This window comes from Ictalurus furcatus, chromosome 12 (assembly GCF_023375685.1).
Source record: "Ictalurus furcatus strain D&B chromosome 12, Billie_1.0, whole genome shotgun sequence".
Taxonomy (NCBI): Eukaryota; Metazoa; Chordata; class Actinopteri; order Siluriformes; family Ictaluridae; genus Ictalurus; species Ictalurus furcatus.
This window is the reverse complement of record NC_071266.1, coordinates 2,077,501-2,091,087: the sequence shown is the minus strand read 5'-3', so window position 1 is coordinate 2,091,087 and position 13,587 is coordinate 2,077,501. Positions and strand designations below refer to the sequence as shown.

The window sequence follows — 13,587 nt, the reverse complement described above, 5'->3', positions numbered from 1 at the left end:
ACAGAATCTCCAGATCCTTCAAATTTCGAGGGCCACACTGGTGGCCACACTGGTGCATCAAAATAATTTTCACAAATGAACACAAGTTTTATGAAGTTTGAAACTTAAATACAATCACCAGAAATAAAAAGCTAACCGTATGCTATAAACAAACTACACCACGGTCGCTCAACTTTTCCAAACTTGATTTGAAACATTTTCCCTAATACGGATTTACTCTGTGGATGAATCTTCATCCACTTTTTTTGGGATTGTGCACATCATACCTGAACCAGTTTATTCTGCAAAGTTTTTTCCTGTTCGGCATGATAACGTTTAATGTCCCCGACAACCTCTATAGTGCCATTTAGCAACATTTTAGTGTCATGATTTCCCCTCGTGCAAAGCACTGGAGCACGAAGCGAGGCTGGCAGCTCGAGTGCTAAAATGCTAATCCCGTTTCTGGGTTTTGGCACTACAAAATGACGTCATCTCTGCACCACTCTATGGTGATTGGCTGTAAGTTTAGGAAGCGCTTGATTTGATCTGCAGCGGGGTTTTCTATGAGCGGAGGACGAACTTTAAACGTCAATATCGCAGTCGATCATTTTCATGTAATCGTGGGCAGTCAAAATAGTCATCGTGATCGATATTTGATTAATTGTACAGCCCTACAACTGTATCCAGTTAAGAGTAGTGCTGTGGCCACAAACTGAGCAGTAATGAAGGGCAAGAGCAATGAGCAAGGGTGATGAGCAAATTATGCAAGAAAAAGAGCTATATGTGCCAAATTCAACTTATGATTTGCTTATGGTCATTTTCTGTTTTTATTGGTCACAGCAGATGGGTTCAAAATTATTATTATTTTTTTATGAACAGAGCTAAAGCCAAACTGTATTTATTTTTTATTCTTTTAAGTGGGGTGTATTTATGATTTTATTTACATTGCAAGTGTGCACTGGTAACATAACAAAAATGCATATTGTTGTGTAATCTTGTGTACGGTGGTTATATAAGTGTATTGAAAAGTACCCTTACATTTGGAAAAAAGCCAGCTTGACACATTCTGATAATCCCTTACCTACAGAACTGCACAAATAGTCAGCTGTTAGGCCACTATACTAGTTAAATGAAGCGATTCACCATGTACTCTGTAACTGAAGGTCATATTGTGCACAATAATGTTTGAGTCAGTGGAATTATATTCTAGATATATTTTGTTTATCAAATCATGAATACTTGCCACTCCAATCACCAGATTAATCAGCATGAGTGTGTAGGTGCATAGACAAAATGTGAGGACACGTACACGCGCACACACACATGCATACAGTCCCCTCTGATAGTATTGGAGCAGCAAGGCCAATTCTTTCGCTATACATTGACGACATTTGGATGTGAGATCATAAGATGAATATGAGAAGACAGATTAGAATTTCAGCTTTCATTTCTTCATATTTACATCTAGATGTGTTAATAATTTAGAACATGGCACCTTTTGTTTGAACCCACCCATGTTTTTCAAGTAATCAAAAATATTGGAACATGTGACTGATAGGTGTTTCTTGCTACCCAGGTGTGCCATGTTAAATTGATTGTTTAAATAATGAATAGTTCTGAATGTTTACTTTTATATTGGTTTGAGAACTGTCTATACATGAAAAGCAAGCCATTTTGAAGCTGAGAAAAGAGGGCAAATCTATCAGAGCCATTGCACAAGCATTGGGCATAACCAATACAACAAATTGTAATGTCCTGAAAAAGAAAGAAACCAGTAGTGTACTAACAAACAAACATGGAACAGGTCAGCCAAGGAAAACAACAGCAACTGATGACAGAAACATTGTGATGGCTGTGAAGAAAACCCCAAAAACAACAGTTAGTGACATCAACAACAACCTTCACCGAGCAGGGGTGAAGGTATCACAATCCACCATGCGAAGAAGACTTCAGAAATATATATGCAAACCAGTCATGAGCAGTAAGAATTAGAAGACCAGATTGGAATCAAAAGATCTGAAACCTCTACCAAAGTGATGGAAAGGCCAAAGTGTAGAGAAAAAAGGATCTGCTCATGATCCAAAACATAACTCAACAGTCAAACTTGGGGGAGTTAGTGTCATGGCAAATGTTTACATTTATTCATATTGCAGATGCTTTTATCCAAAGCGACTTACAAATGAGAGAATACAAGCAAATGTGTGCATGGCTGCTTCTAGAATGGGCTCACTGATCTACCATGATGGTAACAGCAGATTCAATTCAGAGGTCTACAGAAACAGTCTGTCTTCCTATTTACAGAGAAATGCATCCAATCTAACTGGGAGGAATTTCATCATGCAGCAAGACAATGACCCAAAAAGCACTGCCAACACAATAAAGTACTTCATCGGGAGGAAAAGAGAAAGGTTTTAGACTGGCCAAGTCAATCACCAGAACTTAACCCAGTTGAGCATGCATTTCAACTCCTGAAGAGAACACTGATGTGAGAAACCCCCCAAAACAAACAAGAACTAAAAGAAGCTGCAGTACAAGCAGAAAAGCAACACAAAAGAAAATGCAACAGTTTGGTGATGTCAATGCATCACCGGCTTAATGCAGTTATTGCAAGCAAGGGATATGCAACAAGGTATTAAGTGTTATTTACTTATAAGACTATTCCATTACTTGTATTTGCCTAAAAAGTAGGAGGTCTGCTACAAAAGGTACCGTGCTCTAATTTATTGAACACATTTAAATGTATATATCAGGAAATGAAAGCTGAAAATCTGGTCTATTATCTCATATTTATCTTTTGATGACCGATCACCAAAATGTGAGGTTTTTGAACAGAATTTGAACACATGGTACATTCATGTGAAAAAATAAGTACACCCCAAGGAAATTGTTGGCTTTTTTGACATATCTGGTCAAGCAAACATTTGATCATCTTTGAAACAGTGCCTATTAATGAAGTTGATATACTTGAACAAAACCACAATGAAAATTGGCTTTTTAAAAAAAAAAAAAAAAAAAATCATTTATTCAACAGAAATATCAATAGATGTGATATTCTTCTGTGGAAAAAGTAAGTATACCCTTGGTCTCAGAAGCTAGTATTGCCCCCATTAGCAGAAATAACTTATTGTAGACGTTTTGCATAATTGTCCACCATACTTTCTGGAATTTTTGACCATGTTTGAGGGTTTTCGTGTATGTACTTGCCATCCCCCCACAACATTTCAATGGGATTCACATCCCGGCTTTGACTAGGCTTTGACCATAACCCTCCATTTCTTCTTTTTGAGCCATTCTTTGCTGGATTTGCTAGTGTGTCTCTGATCATTATCCTGTTGAAAGGGTCACTTTCGGTTCACATTATCTTCAAGCACACTTTGATATTATTCAGAATTCATAGTTGAATCAATGAATGTAAGCTGTCCAGTCCCTGGGGCAGTGAAGCAACCCCAAACCAGAATGTTTCCACCACCATGCTTAACAGTTGGTATGAAGTGTTTCTCCTGAAGGTGCTGTCTTTTGTCTGCACCAAACATGTCTCCTGTTACTGTGGCCAAACCACTCTATTTTTGATTCATCTGTCCAGAACCCATTATTCCAAAAGGCCTGGTCTTTACCTATGTGCTCATTGGCAAATTGTAGTCTTGCAAGGGCTTTTTCCTGGCACACCTCCCATGCAGGTCAAATTTGTGCAATCTCTTTCTGATTGTAGATGAATGCACTTTGACACTGGATCCTGTGATGAAATTTTGGGGTTCTTGGAGACTTCTTTTTGCATCAGATGGTCTGCTCTTGGGCTGATTTTGCTGGGACGGCCAGTCCTGGACAAATTGGCAGTCGTGTGAAATCTGTGCCATTTGTAGATTATTTTCCTTACAGTGGAATTATATATTCCAGATAATTTGGAGATCTTTTTAAATCCCTTGCCAGACTCATAAGCATCCACAACGTTTTTTCTGAAGGCCTTTCAGAACTGTTTAGATCTTGGCATGATGGCACCACACATTTTCAAAGAGAACACCAGACACTAGATATGAGAGAGGTATGAATAAGACCGGTTCCACCTGCACTCCCTAAGCAGATTCTAATCACTGGCACCCAATCTTGAACACCTGATTCTACTTTTATGGATTTGAAGGTGTGATAAATGTAAGTGTACTTACTTTTTCCATGTGACTGATCTGTTTTTTGTTCATTTAAATTGTGAAAATTACTACAAATTGTCAGTTTTATGTGTCATTTGCTAGAATATATCAACTTTATTAATACACTGTTTCAAAGAGGATCAAATGTTTGCTTGTCCAAATATGTCAAAAAAGCCAACAATTTCCATGGTAATTGGAAATATAGTTTCCAAATAAGTAAAAATACTTGTATTTTTCACATGACTGTATATGACATTTTGTCCATCAAGGCCTATCAATTTTATTAATTGATTTAATGGATGAGAAATCAGCATTCCTGCTTAATACAGAGTTTTAAACAGCAGGCAAAAAATTCTCACTTTTCACATCATGTAAAAATGAATGAGGGACAATTACCACTGAAAAGGCAAAACATTAAACAAGTTAAAATAACACAAGGCAATAAAAAAGCTAGAAAATAATATCACCAGCCACCAGTTTAACCAGCTTATCCTGTGTTTGGCAGGTTGTCAGACAAAGCTAGATAGAGAGCAGCTAGATGCTGACACTTATTTTAAGAATAAATTATTTCTTAAAAGGATCTGTGTATGTTTTAGGTGAAATTTAACTATTTCCCAGATTACAGAATAGAATTATAATATTGCAAGATTATTTGAACCCAAAATTAATATCCACCTATATATACCAAATAACTGGCACCCTGTCCAGGGTGTACCCCGCCTCGTGCCCGATGCTCCCTGGGATAGGCTGCAGGTTCCCCGTGACCCTGAAAAGGAGTAAGCGGTTGAAGATGGATGGATGGATGGATATACCAAATATATGATATTCTCACTGTTATACACAGATCAGCCATAACATTTTAAAAAACCTGCATAATATTGTATAGGCCCCACTTTTGCTAAACAGCTCTGACCCATTGAGACATGGACTCCACAAGACCTCTGAAGCTGTGCTGTGGTATCTGGCACCAAGACAATAGCAGCAAAAGACCTTTAAGTCCTGTAAGTTGCGAGGTGGGACCTCCATGGACTGAACACATCCCACAGATGCTCGATCAGATTGAGATCTGAATAATTTGTAGGCCCAGTCAACACCTTGAACTCTTTCATATTTCTCAAACCATTCCTGAAAATTTTTTTTCAGTGTGGCAGGATGCATTGTTCTGGTGAAAGAGGCTTCTGCCATTAGGGAATATGGTTGCCGTGAACGGGTGAACTTGGTCTGCAACAATGTTTAGGTAGGTGGTACGTGTCAAAGTAACATCCACATGAATGCCCAGAGCATCATGCTGTCTCTGCCGGCTTGCCTTCTTCTCAAAATGCATCCTGGTGCCATCTCTTCCCCAGGTAAGCAACGCACACGGCCGTCCACATGATGTAAAAGAAAACATGACAGACCAGGCCACATTCATCCATTGCGCCATAGTCCAGTTCTGATGCTCACATGCCCATTAAAGGTGCTTTGGAGGTGGACAGGGGTCAGCATGGGCACTCTGACCGGTCTGCAGCTACGCAGATTGATGTGCAACAAGCTATGTACTGTGTGTTCTGACACCTTTTTCATAGCCAGCATTGACATTTACAGTAATTTGTGCTACAGTACCTCTTTTGTGGGATCGAAGTCAGCCTTTGTTAGCCTTCGCTCCCCATGTGCATCAGTAAGCCTTGGGTGCCTGTGAACCGGTCTCCAGTTCACCGGTTGTCCTTCCTTGGACCACGTTTGGTTGGTAATATCCACTACATACTGGGAACTCCCCACTAGACCTGCCGTGTTGAAGATCCTCTGACCCAGTTGTCTAGCCATCGCAATTTGGCCCTTGTCAAATATGATCAGATCCTTATGCTTGCCTGTTTTTCCTACTTCCAACACAACATAACCTTGAGAACGCACTGTTCACTTGCTACCTACGATATTCTACCCCTTGACAGGTGCCATTGTAACCAGATAATCAATTTTATTCACCAGTCAGTGGTTTTAATTTTATGCCATATACTCCATAGCATCCACCTAGCAACACCCTAGTAACCATTTTGATACCATATTAACACACTCAGCTAGAACACTATAACTGCCTAGAAACACAATAGCAACCAACTGGAAAACAATAGCAACACCCTTACAACCATCTAGAAAAGTTTAGTAACACCCTAGAATGCCAGAAGGGTACCATAACAACTGCCTACCAACACTATAGGAACCACTTGGCACACCATGGGAACTGCTGAACAACACCTAGCAATACATTTGCAATCGCCTGGTATACCCTAGCAACCACCTAACAACATACTAGCAATCATCTGGAACAATATGGCAATGGTAGCTTTTTGCTTTTTATTTATTTATTTTTTCTTCCATTCAGGTTTTCCTTTGAACTTTGTTTTAAGCATTTTTTTCAACTTTCTTTTAGCTCTTTGCAAGCACTGTGTATTTCCTTGAGGAAATGTAAATCTAAAACATCTGCACCTTCTAAAATATTCATGCAATTCTGACACAGTTATTAAATCAACATACTACTTTCAAAAAATAACACATGAGCACTCATTTAAACATACAAAACAATATTGCAAGAATAAATGTTTCTGTCCTTAAAGGTCTCTTTGGGGCCTAGTGAATGGTTTTGAATTTGTTTTTTGTTCTGTAATCATAGGCATAACACAGCTTTAGACAGCACAGAAAGAGGTGTTTTTTCCTGAAGTTTACATTTGGTGCAGGTCTAAAAAGCCCTGACCCTAGAAAAGTGTTTGCATTGTTCTTGGGAGATCACAAGTCTGAATCCTGGCAATGCCACAGCCATCTGTGGCTGGGAAACAAGGGAACAAAATTGGCCATGCTGTCTATACTTTCTCTACCCTGTCAGTCAAAGTGATGCTAACCAATTGCGTGTGTCTTTGAGCTCATGTATGTGAAAGAGTGCAGCTTTCCTCCTAGTTTGTGGCGGGGACTGATCAGCAGTTCAAAAGATGCTGTTGGCTTGCGTCGCATGTCGTGAAGGAAGCATGTGTTAGCCTTCACAATCCCTGATTGGTAGCTGCTGTATGATAAGGTAGAGCTGGCTGGTGGATGGGAATTGCCAGGTGGCTTAATTGAGTAGTAAAATGAAAAAAAAAAAATCCAGAAAAAGTGTTACATTTGGTGCTAATCTCTACCAGAGCAGTCTTTGACTTTTCAAAGCCATATTGGAGTATTATCTGATTAAGTTGTTGTGATTTACATTTCTTTATATCATATACAATATAATTTATTTAGATTGAGCTTTTTGTTGTGCTTGCTTGAATGTTTGAGATACTGAAATTTTAAACACTTGCAAAATTATGTAGGTTTTCAGTAATTTAATACAGTGGGTGAGGCCTTCATGTTGATTTTTTTTTTCATGCATTCCGTTCATATCAGCTTATGCACATATCAGCACAAGAGCATTTAGAAACCATACTGTTTTTCTTTTACATGATCAGTCCTTGAATCTTCTATATGACTATCATACTGAATTTTAGACATGTTAAAACTGTGTAGCTTACTTGAGCGGTTTAGAAAAAGGAAGGTTTAAAACCAAGGTCTTCTGTCTTGTTTCTTTGCTTCTCTTCTATCTCCTTTGCCTTCTTGTGTGTGACACCATCCCTTTTTTTGTGACATTGCTTTTTCCCAGGTAAGTAAACCCCACCCCAGTGCAGGAGGGCTTCTAATGGAGGCACATGGCTCTGGGCAGTCCCTGCCCCCCCACGTCAGCCCTCTTCGCCAAGATGATGGACAGTCAAACCCTGCTAAGAGGAAGAGGACTTCCAGTCCTGCTCAGGTATTTTTGCAAGCTTTTCCTGAAGTGTTTTACCTTTTCACATTTTTAATATCTTATTCTTACTATGTGATTGATTATATTACATTTGTCCTGTCTGATTTCTTATAAATGTAATCAATAAAATAGCTGTGGGACTTTCATATACAAGTTTTTTGGGGGGGGCTTAATGAAATTATTTATTTATTTATTTGTTTAAAACTTTTTTGTGTTTTATTTGCAGTGTTTTGCAGAGTGGGGCAATAACCTAGCCGAGCAGCAAACTCCAAACTGGCAACTATCACCACAAAAACTACAAGTGAGCTGACTTAATTGTTCATTCTCATAAGACACTGGTCTACTTGACAGAGAAGTCTGTGTGAATTTTTTCAGTCACACAGTTATGCCTGAATGACTGGAAAAAACATGACTGTGTCCAATTTAATATTCGGGACATATTCAGTTTTACCCAAAATGTCACTTTACCATTTTGCTTCTTTGGAACAACTTAAAGGTGCATTAGTCAAGGTTAGTAAAGATTAGGTCTCAACCTGTTAATTAGCTGAATTGTAACCGTATTGGAATGATTTTTTTTCACTCCGTGAACCCACCCCCATTCCTACCCATGTTCAAAGCCATGCCCCCAGAATCTGTAGTGGCCAGTGCAGTTTAGTTAGAGTTAGCTTTATCAAGAATTATCATAACATCATTTTAGCAGTGAGTTAGGCAGTATATGAAGGGTATTGCTTTACTTATTTATTGAACTGTAGGTGATAAAAGTGCATAACGTTTGTTGTACCACAATAAGAAAGTAAATAAATCCCTAGCTGTCATTATGTTAATGTTGCTTGATAGGAGGCCCATGTCCTTGATATAGTCTACATCTCATTAGCATAGATAACCTCTGCAGTCCCTCTAACTAAAACAACAATATGCCTATAGGCTAGGTTATATCAGGATGGCTGTGCATGCTTTCTGAAACCTAGTAAGAAGATAAGACTCTAGTGTCTCCTGGTATTAGCATTTTAGCCTGACCTGTGATTTTGCATATTTGACCATTGAACTTCTTGATTGCCAGATTATAATGCTGTAAATACATGATATATACAGTGGATATAAAAAGTCTATAAACCTTGTGAAAATTGCAGGTTTTTGTGATGTAAAAACATGAAACCAAGATAAATCATGTCAGAACCTTTTTTTTTTACTTTTTTTTTTACTTTTTTTTTTACTTTTATTACGAATTTTTAACCTATAAATTAAAGTGGAAAAACAATAAGAATAATTTTAGGGGGAATTTTTTTATTTTTATTTTTTTTTTTACAGTAACCTGGTTGTATACTGCAAATGTGCACACCCCTAAACTAATACTTAGTTGAAGCACCTTTAGATTTGATCACAGCATTCAAGTCAATCAGTTCGGGACATCTTGACACATAAATATTTTGCCATTCTTCCTTGCAAAAGCATTCTAATTCTGTCAAATTTGCTGGGCATCTCTTGTGCACAGCCTTCTTCAGGTCTCCCCACAGATTTTTGATTGGATTTTTGGTCTGTACTCATTCCAAAATCTTGAACTTGTTTTGGTGAAGCCATTCCTTTGTTGATCTGGATGTTTGCTTTAGGTTGTTGTCATGCTGAAAGGTGAAAATCTTCTTCAAACATGTATTCTGATATTATGGCCAAAAAGTTCAACTTTGGTCTCATCAGACCATAACACATCATTCCACATATTTTTGGGAGATTGAATGTATTTTTTTTTATTACTATTTTGGTTAAAATAGGCTTGCGTCTTGCCACCCTAACTCATAGCCCAGAGATATGAAGAATTTGGGAGAATTTTGTCACATGTAGGGAGCAACCAGTACTTGTCAGAAATTGCTGCAATTCTTTTAATGTTGCTGTAGGCCTCTTGGCAGCCACCCTGACCAGTTTTCTCTTGATTTTCTCATCAAATTTAGAGGGACGGCCTGTTCTTAGTAGTGTAACTGCCATGCCATATTTTCTCCACTTGTTGATTATTGTCTTTACAGTGTTCCATGGTATATCCAATGGCTTGGAAAAAAGTTTGTAACGCTCTCCTGATTTATATTTTTCAACAAGGAGATCCTGTTCCTGCTTTGTAAGGTCTTTGCAGCCCATGGCTTTCCAGTTGGATATTACCAAGATGATGTTAGGAGAGTCCTATAGGAACAGCTGTACTTTATTTGTGGGTAATCATTCACTTTAATTAATGGCAGGTGTATACTAATTAGCATTTAACATGAGTTTCAATGTGATTGGTTGATCCTGAACATTGCCACATCACTTCCCAATTATAAAAGGATGTGTACACTTATGCAAGCTGGGTATTGTAAGTCCTCCCCCACCACACACACACAAAAAAACATATCTTTACAACATTATTTATGTTGCAATTTCACAATAAAGGTGAAAAAGGTTCTGACAACTTAAATTTTTTTTTACATCACAAAAACCTGCCATTTTAACAGGGGTGTGTAGATTTTTATATCCACTGTAAGATCCATGAGGCATTTTTCAAAAATTACAGTGCACGTTCAAAGACTGCTACATCAGTGTCATGCAGAGTAGTAGTGGTTCTTATATATTTTAGAGTCCTTGCACTGGCTCCTGGTCAGGTTCCGTGTTGATTTTAAGATTATGATGTTGACATGCAAAGCATTACATGGCTTGGCTCCTCATTATATATCTGCTTTATTAATTACTTACATCCCAAATCTGTTCCACAAACACGCTTAAAATCCATGGGTGACAGGGCTTTTTCTGTCTCTGCTCCTTCCCTTTGGTGCTCTCTTCCTCCTGAACTCAGGGAAGCTGAAACCTTTGGCATTTTTATAGCTCAACTTAAGACACAATTTTTTGAACTTGCATTTGACTGTTGATGTTTACTTTTATTATTATTATTAATGTTGTTATTCTTATTAACTTTTATAATGTTTTATTTTTGCTGTGTACTGTTTATTTTGTGTACAGTGCTTTGAGAAGTTGCTTTTAAAGGCGCTTTATAAAATAAAGTTTATTATTATTATTATTATTATTATTATTATTATTATTGTTATTATATAAAGCACTCCCTGCCAAGGAACTTAGCAATTTGTCACTAAGTGTCCAGGTGTGTAATAATGTAATCACTTGTCTTGGCAGCATTAACTTTTTAATACTTTTACCTAACCTGAGTTACTAAGCTGAGGTGCATGTGTAGTTTTGGTAGGCTTTAGGCTATGGGACAAAATTAAAAAAAAAAATTAATTTAGTGTAGATCTAGAGTATCTCACAAAAGTGAGTACACCCCTCACATTTTTGTAAATATTTAGGGGCCCACAGATAAAAGACATAGTCTCTTTGCTGAGAAAGTAAATATAGAAGAGCCTAGCATGAAAAAAGAGGGCCACAAAGGGATGCACCCTACACAAGGGGGCCTTGCGCTGTAAAAGTTTGAGATCCACTGCCCTATGCATCCTTTCTGGCTAGAATTTACCCATTTTATAACTACTTCCAGCATGATAAAGCAGCATATCATATCAAGTTATCCAGTGTTTCCCACAGGATTTTGTGAGACTGTGATGGGTGGAACTCTGACCTTCTGACCCTCAAAGGGGGTGCGAGGGCATGCTCCCCTGTAAGAAAATATTTTACATTTTAAAGTTAAGTTAAATGCATCAATCTGATCCATGTTGAAAGCAAAATTAAGAAGCTAGATCTATGATGAACTTTGTGCTCTTTTAAACAATGTTGGTCTCTGGTAGTAATTTAATCACAGAACACATTGGCTGTTTATGTATGTGAATGGTGAGCAAAAACAGCAAAAAAGGTCACACCCACAAACCATGGTAGACAAGATGTTTAACGTTCACAAATGGTCAAAAGTTTAACGTGGTTCGCAAATGGTCAAAACACAAAATCAACTAGAGTATACATTTCAGCCATCACAGAAATGAAGCAAAAGCTGTTACTTGTGTTGAACTGGTTTATTTTGTAAGAAATAAAAAATACATTGGATGAGGGGGACATGGTATTAATCAAATCCCCGTACATCCCTATTGACAAACATTTCAATTTCCTGGGCTTTGAGAAACAATTCTAATGCTCCTCTGTAGTTGAATTCCTCTGGACTCAGCCCATTGATGGAGACCCTCGGGCAGGCAGCCAGGTGCTCTCCTTGCAGCCTGTTATGAAGGTCTGATTTGACCTGAAAATGAAGTTAATGAATAATTAGCCAAATTAACGAAAATGAAAGGTGCATTTGGAACACACTGTTTGTACAAATAGCCTAATGGTACATGATGAGCCAACTTGCTTCTCAGATGCTGAAAATAGTTACACTGTCAGTGCTGCTGGTAATAATGTTAGATAATTAGCTAACATTAGCTTGACGGATATCATGTTAAATACGTTAAACATTGTTTTTAATGACAAGTAGCCAGATATGTCAGACAACATAAGCGAGATGAATGACAGCTAAGTTTACCTAACTTAACTAATGTTAGATTAACGTTAATCAATGATAACTTCTGTAGTAACCTTATCTGTTTGCTGTCATTCATTGATAATGATACAATTGTGTATCAGTTGTATCACACCCCTTTTTTTGCCAAGGGAGTGCATACCCAAAATAAAAAGGTTGCTTCTCATGAGTCCTTCTGATTATGCACATAGCCAAGGTATCTTTATAAAGCTGACACTGCTCTCAACTCAGAATTACTCTGACTTTTGTTAATAGATATCATTAGCATCAAGCTACACATGACAGTTTATGAGATTAATACTATGTTTTTTGCTCAAAACTCATTTTAAAACACCAGCTAGTGTTTGGAATAGCTTCTGATTTGTAGCTTTCAATATTAGGCTAATCAACAACAATTAAGAGTTATTTACATCAAACGATGTTGTGTCCTTTAAATGTCTTGGTGTCTTGGATGCAACTGGTGGTTCCAGTGTGTGGGAGAGCATGTGCGTGTACAGCAGTGGGGAGAGGAGGGGAGCAGTGGTCTGACTTACTTGGAGTGAAAGATGCTTTGCCGAAGCAATGGCACAAAACAGAGATCTTTTATGTTATCAAGAGAAGTGTGAAAATATTTTCGGTTCATTATGAAACTGTGGCAGGGCAAATTAGACTGGAGTTCACCTTTTCCTCAGAAGAAGAGCATGACTGTGATGATGAAAGGTTGCATTTTGAAGAGAGACTTGATCCAGTGGAGGATATCATTTCTGATGAGTAAGTCATTTATTCATACTTACAGTTTCATTCATACTTACACTAACCCTAGTTATCGTGTGATTTTTTGATATGTACATATTTTACAATTTGGCTATTTCCCAACTATTTTGCCAGACTGATATCGGTTGGTATTTGGAGTGATATATGTTGAAATGAAATATGTTCAATACATCTAAATGTTGTACAAAACAAGTATTTAAATCTTATGCTATAAAAAAAATTATATAAAAATAATATGAACGTATAGACTGTATTTCAGTAGTTTTGGCTGGCTTATGACCAGTGTCTACTGTAAAATACTGCCTCATCAACAAAGCTGTTATTTACAACTTTTTTTTTTTTTTTAAAGGAATGTGGCTGCATCACTCTCGCCTCAACGTGCACCTCGAACAGGGAGGACACGCAGGTGCTGTTCAGAGTTCAGTATGATCAGAAATCATACAGAGTAAGTGCATGTTTAC

General features: G+C 37.7%; 1 protein-coding gene across 4 annotated transcripts in view; it reads left to right on the top strand.

Annotated features, from left to right (window-relative positions):
• The window catches only part of kdm6al (lysine (K)-specific demethylase 6A, like), a 200,661-nt gene that overhangs the window by 99,237 nt on the left and 87,837 nt on the right, over positions 1–13,587 (top strand). For all 4 annotated transcript variants that reach the window (XM_053637615.1, XM_053637613.1, XM_053637614.1 and 1 more), the window contains 2 exons: positions 7,765–7,911; positions 8,132–8,206. In XM_053637615.1, coding sequence (XP_053493590.1) covers positions 7,765–7,911; positions 8,132–8,206 — 222 coding nt within the window. The remainder of the gene's footprint in view (positions 1–7,764; positions 7,912–8,131; positions 8,207–13,587) is intronic.